This window comes from Hypanus sabinus, chromosome 26, assembly GCF_030144855.1.
Source record: "Hypanus sabinus isolate sHypSab1 chromosome 26, sHypSab1.hap1, whole genome shotgun sequence".
Lineage (NCBI taxonomy): Eukaryota > Metazoa > Chordata > Chondrichthyes > Myliobatiformes > Dasyatidae > Hypanus > Hypanus sabinus.
In genome coordinates, this window is record NC_082731.1 from 17,566,752 (window position 1) to 17,580,507 (window position 13,756).

The 13,756-nt window shown below is 51.4% G+C and overlaps 2 protein-coding genes across 8 annotated transcripts in view; one reads left to right on the forward strand and one right to left on the reverse strand.

The window, feature by feature from the left end:
• Positions 1-1,549, reverse strand: part of LOC132381839 (E3 ubiquitin-protein ligase RNF31-like) — a 32,099-nt gene extending 30,550 nt beyond the window's left edge. Inside the window, exons 1-2 of one of the 2 annotated variants that reach the window (XM_059951458.1) lie at positions 1,432-1,549; positions 898-1,107 (exon numbers count right to left, since the gene is read on the reverse strand). In XM_059951458.1, the coding sequence (XP_059807441.1) occupies positions 898-1,074 (177 nt within the window). In that variant the 5' untranslated portion in view covers positions 1,075-1,107; positions 1,432-1,549. The other variant, XM_059951459.1, reaches the window with a different exon arrangement.
• A 118-nt stretch (positions 1,550-1,667) lies between these two features.
• The window catches only part of zgc:194221 (uncharacterized protein LOC100191015 homolog), a 33,599-nt gene continuing 21,510 nt past the window's right edge, over positions 1,668-13,756 (forward strand). For 3 of the 6 annotated variants that reach the window (XR_009508129.1, XR_009508128.1, XM_059951456.1), the window contains exons 1-2: positions 1,698-2,676; positions 7,023-7,167. Coding sequence is in view for 3 of the 6 variants with exons in the window: in XM_059951456.1 (XP_059807439.1) it covers positions 1,827-2,676; positions 7,023-7,138 (966 nt within the window). In the remaining 3 variants the exon portion in view is untranslated. Of the gene's footprint in view, positions 2,677-2,844; positions 3,678-7,022; positions 7,168-9,683; positions 9,952-13,756 lie in introns of those variants that run through there. The other 3 variants (XM_059951457.1, XM_059951455.1, XR_009508130.1) reach the window with 3 other exon arrangements.

Genomic DNA, 13,756 nt, shown 5'->3' on the forward strand with positions numbered 1-13,756 from the left:
ACCGCCCTGCACAGCTCTCCCTCCGCAGCTGTGACACTTTATTCCGCCTTGTTACTGTTCTACGAAAGACAACCTTCTTGCTGGATTGTTTTAAAATTTATTGGGGGGGGGTGGATCCAGCAGGGAGGCGACGGGCCGAAGGGCCAGTGGCTATGCCGTACGAGGCTCTGACGGGCAACATACAGAGACAGCGGCCGAGTTTGTCTGCGCTGGAAATCTGGGCAAGACACTAAATGCTGGGACCACCCAGCGGGCCGGACAGCGTCTGCAGAGGGAAATAAGCTGTCCACGTTTCGGGCCGAGACCCTTCGCCCGGAATCGGAATTACTTTAATGCCGTCTCGGGGACTGAGATACGGTGCAAAGCCTGCCTTTCACGCCGAGCAACGCGGATCAAATTGTTGCAAGGCAGAACCAGGGTGAGAGAATGCAGAATAAAGTGTGACAGCTACAGAGAGAGAATGTGCAGTGCAGGGAAAATCACAATTAAACAGACAGTGAGGCAAGAGGGGCCATGTTATCGTACCAGGGAACCACTCAACAGTGGGGCAGAAACCGTCCCTGAACCTGGAGCCCTCAAGCCTTTGTAGCTTCCGGGAGGAGGGAGAAGGGGGAATTTCCAGCGTGGGAGGGTGGGTGCAGATAAACAACTGTTTAAGGAGGTGGTCACCTCCCGAGGGATGAGTGGGATGACGCTCCCCCGTCCTGAAAGCAGAGCTCACGTAGGCGGGATATCTCCACAGGCGGGTCCTTCCGGATAGTCCACTGGCCGGGCACCACCTTATCCTCACCCCCACCCCTTCCCGCAACCGGATGTGACAGGAGAGGGACCTGGTCCGGGAGATGCGAGGTAGGGCCTTCCAGAACCGACCACCCCCGCCGCTTTCCCTCAGCTTACCGCGTTGTCCCGCAGCACGGAGAGCACGTCCACCTCCCGGTACTTGTCCGCAAGGGGCAGGTCCACCTGGGTCAGTTCTTGCAGGACGGGACCCAGCTTTTCGGAGGAGGCGTCGGTCAGGGCGAGGGCAGCCCGACTCCACAGGTCGGGGAGGGCTGGTGCCCCCGCTTCGTTCATGGCTGCTGGTCGGCTCCCGGCACCTGGTCAGAGCTGAGGTGGGGGGGGGGAAGAGAGGAGATTCACGGTCACAGAGATCTGGGAGCTGGGTAGTGAGGGGGAATGGGTCCCGGCCCTCCCTCTCCCGTGCGACTCTTCCCTTCACCTCCGTCCAGTCTTCCTCATCCCTCTCCCTTCAATGCCACTCACCACCTCCTCCCACAGCCCTCCGTTCCCCTCCTCCTCCCCCGGTCCCCTTCTCACCCTTGCATTATCAATCCCTATTCACCCTCCCCCTCCGGTCCTCCCCTTGCAACTCTCTCTCTCTTCTTTGCCTCCCACCCTCCGACCCTCTATCACACTCTCCCGCTACCTCACCTCTTGCTCGACTCGCTTGTCACTTTCCCGGAAGTGTTTGTTAAAAACAAAGTTCCTCTGCGCCGATCCTCTCAGACGAGCGCCACCCGGCGGCCGGGAGGTCCCGACTCCCCCGTTCACCCCAACCCTCCGGGTTGCGCCACCCATCGGCTGGGAGGCGCAACTGGAACACTCCGTCTAGCGCGACACCCACAGACCGGGAGGTCCCCAACCCCAGTCCTCCCGGACAGCGTCACCAAAAGGCTCGGAGGACCGATCCTGCGGCTGGAAAGGCGAGGGTAACAGCCCACGCCGCAGCGAGCCTTTATACTTGTGCGCTGGGGTGTCTGAAAAAGCCAGCCGGCGGTGGGGCTTCCACGCCGCTGTGTGTCGACTGACCCCGCGAACTTCAAACGATGGCGACTGAGCGCATCCTGTTGGAGCTGGAGCTGATAAGTGTTGAACAAGGGTTACTTTTATTGAAATCACTGCAACGCAGGAAAGAGAGGAGACGGCGGCGGAGGAGGTGGTGTGTGCGACCACTGAACGGACGGAGGCAGAAGGAGGGTGAATTTTCTGTGCTTGTCCGGCCGCTGAGAGACACGGACGAGGAGATGCATTTCATATATTTCCTGATGTCGGCAGGTAGATTTGACGGCCTGGTTCGCCGTCTCCGGCCGTTCATTTGGCATGGGTGCACGCACAGCATGCCTGTAGACATTAGTCAGAGACTGGCAGTCACCATTCGGGTTCTCGCTTCGGGTGACAGTCAGCAGGCTGTGGCGGCGAGATACGGGCTGGGGTCGAGCACGGTGTCCTCCATCGTTTCGGAGGTCTGCCGCGCTTTATGGAAAGCGTTGCGGCCGCAGTTCCTTCCCTGCCCTTCAGTCGCCCAGTGGGAAGCTATCGCGGCGGAGTTTTGGCAACGGTGGGACTTCCCGAACTGGATCGGCAGCATAGACGCGAGGCATGTGAACCTCAAGGCATCGCCGCACGCCGGCAGCAACCGCAGGGGCGCCCGCTCCGTTGTCCTGATGGCTACCCGCGACGCCAGGTACCGGTTCACCATGGTGGACGTAGTGGGATACGGACGGGAGAGTGACGGGGACATCTTCAAGGAGAGCAGGCTTGGTTCTATGCTGCTGGAAGACAAACTGAACCTGCCCCCACCAGCCAATCTTCCTGGAACAGCAGTCAAAATCCCGCATGTAATCGTTGGTAGCGACTCGTTCCCCCTCCACAGCAATCTCATGCGTCCTTTCCCAGGTATGTTACAGACACTGAATTCAATGAAAGTTAATTTCATGTCATACTGCTTGCTTTGTGTGATTTTATGTCTATATTCCCCTAAATGTTTGTGGCGATCACAAGCTACATTGGCACAGAATGATTTCCTACTCATTGATGCTGTATGTTTTACCTTTTGCTAAACAGGGATGAACATGGCCATGGAAAAGCAGGTGTATAACTGCCGCCACTCCAGAGCCAGGCGGCTGATTGAGAACACTTTTGGCATTTTGGTGGCAAGGTGGACAATCCTCCGGCGGCCACTGGACTTTCTGCCTGACAAGGCAGTGGACGTTGTCAAGGCCTGGGTGGCTCTGCACAATTTCCTGGTCTACACCGATGAAATCAGCGCTCCCGCGGGCAGGTACATCCCCGCTCGCTTTGCAGACTCAGACGCTGCAGGCTCACCTCAGCCAGGCGAGTGGTGTCGGGGGGACACGAATCTTTTCGAACCTCTGGATCCCCGTTCCCTCTCGAGGCGCCGTACCACCAGAGCTGCCGTTGGGGTACGGAATGACTTGACGGCCTTCTTTCAATCGCCCCAAGGAACCTTACCAGGGCAGGACAACACAGGGTGTGGTGGTCAACTTCATCGGTAAATTGTAACGACATAAAATAAATAACACGTAGCTGTGCGAATATAAAATAAGATATGACATCAAGTTGATATCTATTTGCAGTAACGTGCAGAATATTATACAAGGTGCAAAGTTTTATATAAATGAAATTAAATATGGAATTGTTCATTGTTTCTGCTGCTGCCTCTCAAACAGCAGCTTGTGGACATTGAACTTTGCCTGTGGTCCATGTTCCCCCGCAGTGTGTCCAAACCTGGGCAGCTCATCATTTCCTTACAACAGTCTACGCTGCGGTTCCACCCTACGTTCATCCCACTGGGCGACCTGCATCTCAAACCTCCTCATGTCGTTTCCTCTTCTGTGCGATCCTCGGGCTGGGGGGGGGTCAGAGGAGATGACCCACGACTTGATGACAATTCTGCACGTGAAGATGGATTGTCTGGTGGCTGGTTTTCCTCAGCAGCTGAAGAGGTGGACAACCCTGAGGTCGAATCATTTCCATCCTGGGATTATGAAAGAAATTGCAAATTTCAGAATTTCGGTTTATTGTCATTTAGAAGCCACAACTGCAACGCAGATTTTTAAAAAATGAAACAACATCCCTCCAGAATGCTATCACAAAAGCACACGACAAAACAGACTACACCAGAAAATCCCCAGTCCAGAGTCCGCAGAGGCTGCTGAGTATTAATATGGCGCTACCGTCTTAGCGCGTTCCCCGGAAAGGAGCTCCAAATCCACCAGACAAAACAAGACTACCCAGACTCACCAAGTCAGGAGACCAACTCTACCACCCAACAAACCAAAAACCAAAGCTACAAGACCTGCACAAATCCACATAGTTACAACAGTGCGAACAATAGCATAATTGATAAAAAAAAACAGACCATGGGCACAGTAAAAAATAGTTTAAGTTAGTCTTTGTAATTATACATGCATTCAGTGTCTGTACAGGGATTGGCAGAGCTCTGAAAATGAGAAAACGGCATATGGCTACATTGGCAGAACTCTGGTTATTGTGTTTGCATTATGAGCAAGCCAGATACAATTAAAGCCTATTACATATTAAATTTTTGTTTCACGGAAGCACTATCTTTGCGCAAATCAATATGCCGTGTTTACAACTAGACAGTATTGCTCGCTCGCCTAAACACTTACTACAACATAGAGGTCTATGGTACAAAGAACCCGTTATATATTACCTTGTTGTCATCATAATTTGACTCTGTTTCCGGGTGCTAAATGTGTGATGCCAGCCAGGACAGAAAAGAATAAAACGCAGGCCTGGGACCCCGCTCCTCTTGAACAGTCTTTTCCGGACTTGTCCCTCAAGGTTTTCCATTTCTTTGTGCATTCCGCGACGTCCAGGGCGATAGTTTTGGAAATTTCTTTCCACAAATTTGATGCCATTTATAGTTTGGTGCTGAGGAGTCGTACAAATGTACATATTTTCGGACTTCCTCACTGAACCGCTCCACGATTTTGTCCACTTTCACGCTTGGCTCACGTTCTTCCTCTCTCTTCCCTCTCGATCCGAAAATAGCGGAGAGGCAGCAGCAACCCGAAGTGCGACGCTACCAAGCGGACCAATCACAGTGGTTGCGGGCCGAGACACGCAGTTACCTCTCTGGAGAGGTGCACGTCAGGCTCTGGCGTAGGGTAGGTCGTAGGGTACGTGCGTACCTACGGCGTACATTCGACGCAGATGTATCGATCAGCCTTAACAGTGGCACGCTGAATGTAGGTCCGGGGGCAGGATATGGGTTGTGAACGCCCCCGCCCTATTCCGTGTGGCCCTGACGAAGGGTCTGGGCCCCGAAACATCGACTGTTTACTCGCTTCCATGGATGCTGCCTGGCCTGCTTACCAACTTCCAATATAGAGAGAGAGGTAGCTACAGGACACGGGAAACTGGGTGACAGTCAGTAGGGGGAAAGGGGTTAACAGCTAGTGTAGAGTACCCTTGTGGCCACCCCCCCAACAACAGGTGTATCACTTTGGATACTGTTTATTTTTTGGGGGGGGGAATGACCTAGCAGAGGAAAGTCACAGCGGAAAGCCTCTGGCACCGAGAAGGGGTCTGTGACTCGGAAGGGAGGCTGGGGAGAAGAGGTTAGGGGCACAGAAATGAGGGTCTGCTGACAAAATTGACAATCCCAGGCGGCATGTCGCCTCTCGAGTGCTGGGGTCTTGTCGAGTGAGTTTATATGGGTGGAACTGAGAAATAAGTCGGTGATTTTAACTCCCCGCATACTGACTGGGACACCCACACTGTAAAAGGACTGGATGGGATAGAGTTTGTCAAGCGTGTTCAGGAAAGTTTCCTTAATCAGCACGCAGAAGTCCCAGGGAGAGGAGTGTGATAGTGGATCTGCTATTAGGAAATGAGACAGTCAACGCGTACAAACACGCTGGAGGAACTCAGCAGCATCCGTGGAAAGGAGCAGTCAACGTTTCGGGCCGAGACCCTTCGTTAGGACTGAAGAGGGAGGGGGCAGGGTCCCTATAAAGAAGGTGGGGGGAAGGTGGGAAGGAGAAGGCTGGTGGGTGTCAGGTGAAAAAGCAGTAAGGGGAAAGATCAAGAGGTGGGGGAGGGGATAGGCAGGAGAGGTGAAGAAGGAATCTAAGGGGAAAGCACTGTGGGTAGTAGAGGAAGGCAGAATCATGAGAGAGGTGATAGGCAGGTAGAAGAGGAGACAGAGTAGAGGTGGGATGGGGGAAGGGAGAGGGAGGGAAGACCATCCAATTCTCCAACTTCCGGTAATTCCCTCCCTCTCCCTTTCCAATCCCACCTCTACTCTGTCTCCTCTTCTACCTGCCTATCACCTCTCTCATGACTCTGCCTTCCTCTACTACCCACAGTGCTTTCCCCTTACATTCCTTCTTCACCTCTCCTGCCTATCCCCTCCCAGCTTCACCTCCCCCGCCCCCTGATCTTTCCTCTGATTGGTTTTCCACCCTCCCCCCACCTTCTTTATAGAGCTCCTGCCCCCTCCCTCTTCAGTCCTGATGAAGGGTCTCGGCCCGAAACGTTGACTGCTCGTTTCAACGGATGCTGCCCGACCTGCTGAGTTCCCCCAGCGTGTTGTACGTGTTGATTTGACCACAGCATCTGCAGTGTACTTTGTGGTTAGGAAATGAGACGGGGCAGGAGACAGAAGTTTGTGCAGGGGAACAGTTTGCGTCCAGGGACCACAGTGCCATTAGTCTCAGAGTAAATCTATAAAAAGACAGGTCTGCTCCACGGGTTGAGATTCCGAATTGGAGAAAGGGCGATTCTGACGGCATCAGAAAGGATCTGGCAGGTGGGGATTGGGACAGGCCGTTTTCTAGCAAACGTGTATTTGGTAGGTGAGAGGCCTTCAAAAGTGAAATTTTCAGCAGACAAATCTTATCTGTACCTGTCAGAATAAAAGGTAAAGATAACAAGAGTAGGGAACCTTGGTTTCCAAGAGATAGTGAAACCCTGGTTAAGGAAAAATGAGGTGCACAGCAAGTAGGTATAATCTGGTAGGAATAAATGAGGTGCTTCTAGAGGCTAAGGAACACTTTAAGAAATCAGGAGGGCTAAAAGAACATGAGACAGCGTGAAGGAGAATCTGAAGGATTTCTCCAGACATATTAAGAGCAAAAGAAATGCAAGGGACAGAATTGCTTCTCTGAAGATCAGAGTGGTAATCCATGCATGCGACCTAAAGAGTTGAGGGGAGATCACAAGTTAATGATCTTGCATCTGTATTTCACCAGGAGACGGGCACTGGGCCTATGGAAGTGAGGCAAAGCAGCACCAATATCACGGACGCCGTACAGAGGGGGAGGTGTCTGCTGTCCTGAGGATAAACCCCGAGGGCCTCGGACCCTGAGGGAGGCAAGTGCAGGGGCCCGAGCAGAGGTATTTAAATCATCCTTGGTGACAGGAGAGGTACCGGAGGATTGGAGGACAGCCAATGTTGTCCAAACGTTTAAGAAAGGCTCTAAAATTAAACCAGGAAATTATAGGCCAGTGAGTCTGACATCAGTCATGGGGAAGTTGTTGGGAGATTTTCTAAGGGACTGGATATGTGAGAGTTTTGACGGATTAGGGATAATCAGCATGGCTTTGTGCGTCACAGATGCCCAACTAAACTTATAGAGCTGAAACCCCTTCCTACTGGCAGTCTCTGGAGATACGGTTCATTAACCCCTCGCTAACAGCCACTGGACTCCACAGCGAGGGACCCAGCTTTCTCAGGCTTTCTCGGGTGTAGACGACTGTGGTCCCGCCACACCAATGAGGTCGGGATGTCTCGCCCAACCAAACCATAAGACAAGGGAGCAGAACCAGGCCATTCAGCCCATCGAGTCTGCTCTGGCATTCAATCATGGCTGATCCGTTTTTCCCCTTCTCAACCCAGTCCCCGGCCTTCTCCCCATAACCTTTGATGCCGTGTCCAATCAAGAACCTACTAATCTCTACCAGTGGTAATAAATTCCACAAATTCACCACCCACTGGCTGAAGAAATTTCTCCGCTCCTCTGTTTTGATTGGACACCACTCTGAGGCAGTGCCCTCTTGTCCTAGACTCCCCCACCATGGGAAACATCCTTTCCACATCTACTCTGTCCAGGCCTTTCAACACTTGAAAGGTTTCAGTGAGATCCCCCCTCATCCTTCTGAATTCCAGTGAGTACAGACCCAGAGCCATCAAACGTTCCTCGTATGATAACCCTTTCATTCCCAGAATCATCCTTGTGAAAATCCTCTGAAGCCTCTCCAATGCCAGTGTATCTTTCCTTGGATGAAGAGCCCAAAACCGTTCACAATACTTAAAAGTGAAGCCTCCCTGCTCTTATATTCCAGACCCCTTGAAATGAATGCATTTGCCTTCCTCACCACCGGTTCTACCTGAAGTTAACCTTCAGGGTGTTCTGCAGGAGGACTCACAAATCCCTTTGCATCTCGGATTTTTGGATTTTCTCCCCATTCAGAAAATAGTCTGCACATTTACTTCTACTACCAAAGTGCATGACTGTGCATTTTCCAACACTGTATTTCATTTGCCACTTTCTTGCCCATTCCCCTAATCTGTCTAAGTCCTTCTGCATCCTACCTGTTTCCTCAGCACCACCTGCCCCTCCACCAATCTTTGTATCATCTGCAAACTTGGCAATAAAGCCATCTGTTCCATCATCTAAATCATTGATATACAGCAATTGAAGTGGTCCCAACACCGACCCCTGCAGAACACCACTAGTCACTGGCAGCCAACCAGAAAAGGGTCCTTTTATTCCCACTCACTGCCTCCTACCAATCAGCCAATGCTCTAACCATGTTAGTATCTTCCCTGTAATACCACGGGCTCTTAACTTGGTAAGCAGCCTCATGAGTGGCACTTTGTCAAAGGCCTTCTGAAAGTCCAAATATACAACATCCACTACATCCCCTTTATCTATCCTGCTCAATGAATTCCAACAGGTTCATCAGGCAGGATTTTCCCTTAAGGAAACCATGCTGGCTTTGTTCTATCTTGTCCTGTGTCACCAAATACCCCATAACTTCATCCTTAACAATTGACTAACATCTTCCCAACCACTGAGGTCTATAATTTCCTTTCGGCTGCCTTCTTCCTTTCTGAAAGAGTGGAGTGACATTTGCAATTTTCCAGTCCTCTGGCACCATGCCAGAGTCCAGTGATTTTTGAAAGATCATTACTAATGCCTCCACAATCTTTACCGCTACCTCTTCAGAACCCCGGGGTGCAGAACATCTGGGGTTCGGGTGACTTATGTACCCTTAGGTCTTTCAGCTTTTTGAACACCTTCTCTCTTGTAATAGTAACTTTACTCAATTCTCTTCCCTTCAACATGACACAATGCTAGTGTCTTCCACAGTGAAGACTGATGAAAAATACTCATTTTGTTCATCAGCCATCTCCTTGTCTCCCGTTATAATTTCTCTGGCCTCACTTTCTAGCAGTCCGATATCCACTCTCATCTGTTGTTAACAAACTTGAAAAAGCTTTTACTATCCACTTCGATATTGTTTGCTAGCTTGCTTTCATAGTTCATCTCTCCTAATTCTTGCTCTCTGGAGGGTTTTAAAAGCTTCCCAATCCTCTGTCTTCCCACTAATTTTTGCTTTTACATTAAACTTTGATTTCCCTTGCCAGCCACGGTTGTACTATTTTGCCATTTGAGTATTTCTTCATTTTTGGAATACATCTATCCTGCACCTTCCTCATTTTTCCCAGAAACTCACACCATTGCTGCTACATATTCCTGTCTGGACGTGCCCCCCCCCCCCCTCCCGCTGACTGCTCCTGTGGCCCCTCCCACTGACCCCGGAATAAAGGCAATTGGAGACACCGCCCCTGCCTCAGTCTCCAGGATGTTGTATGGTGGTCAACCACTGCTTGTTCTTTCTTCCAGCCAATAGAAGCTGATATCTCGCCTCACGTCTCAGAGAGTTATTGATGGTGCACCAATTTTATTGACTGGAAGTTTTAAAACATTATCGACGAGTACTCGTGGTTCCCCTTTGCCATCCCCTGCCCCGATACCTCTGTCACGTCCGTCATAAAAGCCCTGCGCCAGCTCTTCACTCTGTTCGGATATCCCTGCTATATCCACAGTGATAGAGGGTCCTCCTTTATGATTGAGGAGCTGCGCCAGTACCTGCTGGCTAGGGGCATTGCTACTAGTAGGACCGCGAGCTATAATCCCCAGGGGAATGCTCAGGTGGAGAGGGAGAATGCCACAGTGTGGAAGGCCACACTTTTAGCCCTTAAGTCGAAAGGGTTGCCGGTCTCTCGATGGCAGGAGGTCCTCCCCAAGGCACCTCACTCCATCCGTCCACCAATGCCACCCCTCACGAACGCCTGTTCTCTTTTCCCAGGAAGTCTGTCACTGGGACCACCCTACCAGCTTGGCTGACTTCCCCAGGGCCAATGCTGCTCCGGAAACATGTGAGGAGCAATAAATACTCCCCGCTGGTTGAGAGGGTTCACCTTCTACATGCGAACCCCCAGTATGCCTACGTGGTCTTACCTGATGGGCGGGAGGACACGGTCCCTGTCCGCGACCTGGCGCCCGCAGGAGCAGCAGACCACTACCCCGAACACTCCCCGGTAACTATGAACCCTGTACCCGAGGTGACACCGCGCACACCGAGCCCGACACAGACTCCTCACGACACTCCTATACCGGGCGTCTCGCACACGCATATACCAGGTGCCTCGCACACGCGTGAGGGATCACTGACGCCTAGCGGGCTGACACCTCCAGTTAGTCCGGAACCAGCACAACCACCGTCTCCGGTGCAATCACCACCGGCACCTGTGCAATCACAGCCGGTGCTACGTAGATCGCAGCGACAGATTCGACCACCTGATAGACTTAACCTGTAAGAAACTTCGCCACATGGGGACTTTCTTTTAAAACAAAAGGGGGGGGTGAACGTGGTGAACTACATATTCCTGTCTGGACACGCCCCCCCCCCCCCCCCCCCCCCGGCTGACTGCTCCTGTGGCCCCTCCCACGGACCCCGGTATAAAGGCAATTGGGGCCTGAGCCCGGCCTCATTCTCCAGGATGTAGTGTGGTGGTCAACCACTGCTTGTTCTTTCTTCCAGTCAATAAAAGCCGATATCTCACCTCACGTCTCCGAGAGTTACTGATGGTGCATCACTGCTCTGCTGTCATCCCTGCCAGCACCTCCTTCCAATTTACCTTGGCAAACTCCTCTCTCATACCACTGTAATTTCCCTTACTCCACTGTAACACTGCTACGTCAGACTTTACCTTCTCCCTATCAAATTTCAAGTTGAACTCAGTCATACTGTGATCACTGGTTCCTAAGGGTTCTTTTACCTGAAGCTCCCTAATTGCCTCCTGTTCATTCCATAGCACCCAATCCAGTTTAGCTGATCCCCCAGTGGGCTTAAAGACAAACTGTTCTAAAAAGCCATCTCTTAGGCATTCATCAAACTCATTCTCCTGAGATCCATTTCCAACCTGATTTTCCCAATCGACCTGCATGTTAAAATCTCCCATGACCACCATAACATTGCCCTTTTGACTCACCTTTTCTGTTTCCTGTTGTAATCTGTGGTCCACCTCCCAGCCACTGTTGGGAGGCCTGTATAAAACTGCCATCAAAGTCCTTTCACCCTTGGAGTTTCTTAACTCAACCCACAAGGACTCAACATCTTCCGATCCCATGTCACATCTTTCTACTGATTTGATGCCATTCTTTACCAGCGGAGTCACGCCACCCCCTCTGCCTACCTCCCTATCCCTCCGATACAACGTGTAACCTTGGATAACAAAATAGAGAGAGTACAGAGGAGATTTACTAGAATGTTACCTGGGTTTCAGCACCTAAGTTACAGGGAAAGATTGAACAATTTAGGTCTTCATTCTTTGGAGCGTAGAAGGTTGAGGGGGGACTTGATAGAGGTATTTAAAATTATGAGGGGGATAGATAGAGTTAACGTGGATTGGCTTTTTCCATTGAGAGTAGGGGAGATTCAAACAAGAGGACATGAGTTGAGAGTTAAGGGGCAAAAGTTTAGGGGTATCACGAGGGGGAACTTCTTTACTCAGAGAGTGGTAGCTGTGTGGAATGAGCTTCCGGTAGAAGTGGTAGAGGCAGGTTCGGTGTTGTCACTTAAAGTAAAATTGGATAGGTATATGGACAGGAAAGGAATGGAGGGTTATGGGCTGAGTGCAGGTCAGTGGGACTAGGTGAGAGTAAGTGTTCGGCACGGACGAGAAGGGCCGAGATGGCCTGTCTGTGCTGTAATTGTTATATGGTTATATTCAGCTCCCAACTACAACCAACCTTCAGCCACAATTCAGTGATGGCCACGACATCATATCTGGCAGTCTGTAAGATCATCCACCTTATTTCTTCTAACCCGTGCATTGGCATATAAGGACCTCTATTTGCTACGCTTCTCGATTCTGCATCCCCAATGCACTGATACTCATCCTGCTGGCTGCGATTTTGTCCCACCACCTGCCTGCCCCTCCTGACAATCTGACTGCATGCTATCTTTACTTTTTCACCATCCCTCCTATCCTGTGTCCCTTCATTCCTGTTCCCACCTCTCTGCCAAGTTAGTTTAAACCCTCCCCAACAGCTCTACCGAACCTTCCCGCGAGAATATTGGTTCCCCTCAGTTTCAGGTGCAACCCATCACTTTTGAACAGGTCATAACTCCCCCAGAAGAGATCCCAGAAGCCCTGCCCCCTGCACCAGCTTCTCAGCCACACATTTATCTACCAAATCATCCTGTTTCTACCCTCACAAGTAAGTGGCACAGGCAGCAATCCAGAAATTACTACCCGAGACGTCCTGTTTCTCAGCTTTCTGCCTAACTCTCTAAATTCTCTTTTCAGGACCTCTTTGCTTTTCCTTCCTGTGTCATTGCTACCGACATGTGCCAAGACATCTGGCTGCTCCCCCTCCCTCTCCAAAATGCTGTGGATGTGATCCACTCCCTGACCCTGGCACCTGGGAGGCAACATACCATCCGGGTGTCCCGTCACATCCACGGAGTCTCCTGTCTGATCCCCTGGCTATTGAGTCCTCTACCACTCCCGCTCCCCTCTTCTCCCTCTCTCCCTTCTGCACCACGGCCCCGTGTTCAGTGCCTGTAACCCAGTCTGCGTGGCGTTCCCCCGGGTGGTCACCCCCCACAACAGTATCCAAAGGGGTAAAGCATCCTTCCTGGTTTGTGTCAATGCTGTGTGATTTCTGCCACCCGTTGGCAAGAGATAACAGATCGTACACTGCTTCCAAATATAAAGGAAGTATATTTATGAACATTATCTTTCTTTAATAACTCTTTGGTTAAGTTAAAAACAAAACAGGTCCTTTACATTTAAAGTCAAATGTGCGCATGGGTCGGAGCTCAGCTTGTGCTTGTCTGTCTCACGTGCTGGACCCTCACTCTGCTTGAAGCCCTCAGCTCCCTCCCGACTGTCCCTCAGACTCTACCTCCAACGCGGGTCCTTCCTCCTCGGAGCCGTCCATCTGCAGAAAGCACCTTCTGCAACGGGAAGGTCATCTGCAGCCGCCTTCCCCCAGCTCCCAGCAAACCAGACCTCGACCCACGCCACCGTCCCTCACAAAGCCTCTCCGCCCACTTCCACCGGCTGACAGCCCGTTCCCAAGCCGATGACAACGCCTCTTATCTCAGCCCAAACCCAGACAAGCTGAAAGCGGAACGGGGCTGCTGAAGTGAAATGCCTACAGCACAGGGGCAAAAATCTTAACCAGGAAAGCTGATGAAGGCAAGGCAGTAGACGATGTCTTCGTGGACTTCAGCGAGGCATTCGACAAGGTCCCACGTAGGAGGTTGGTCAAAAAGGTTTAGTCGCTCGGCGTTCGGGATGAGGTGGTAAATTGGATTAGACATTGGCTGTGTGGGAGAACTCGGAGTGGTAGTAGATGACTGGGGGCCTGTGACTAGTGGAGTTCCACAGGGGTTGCTGCTG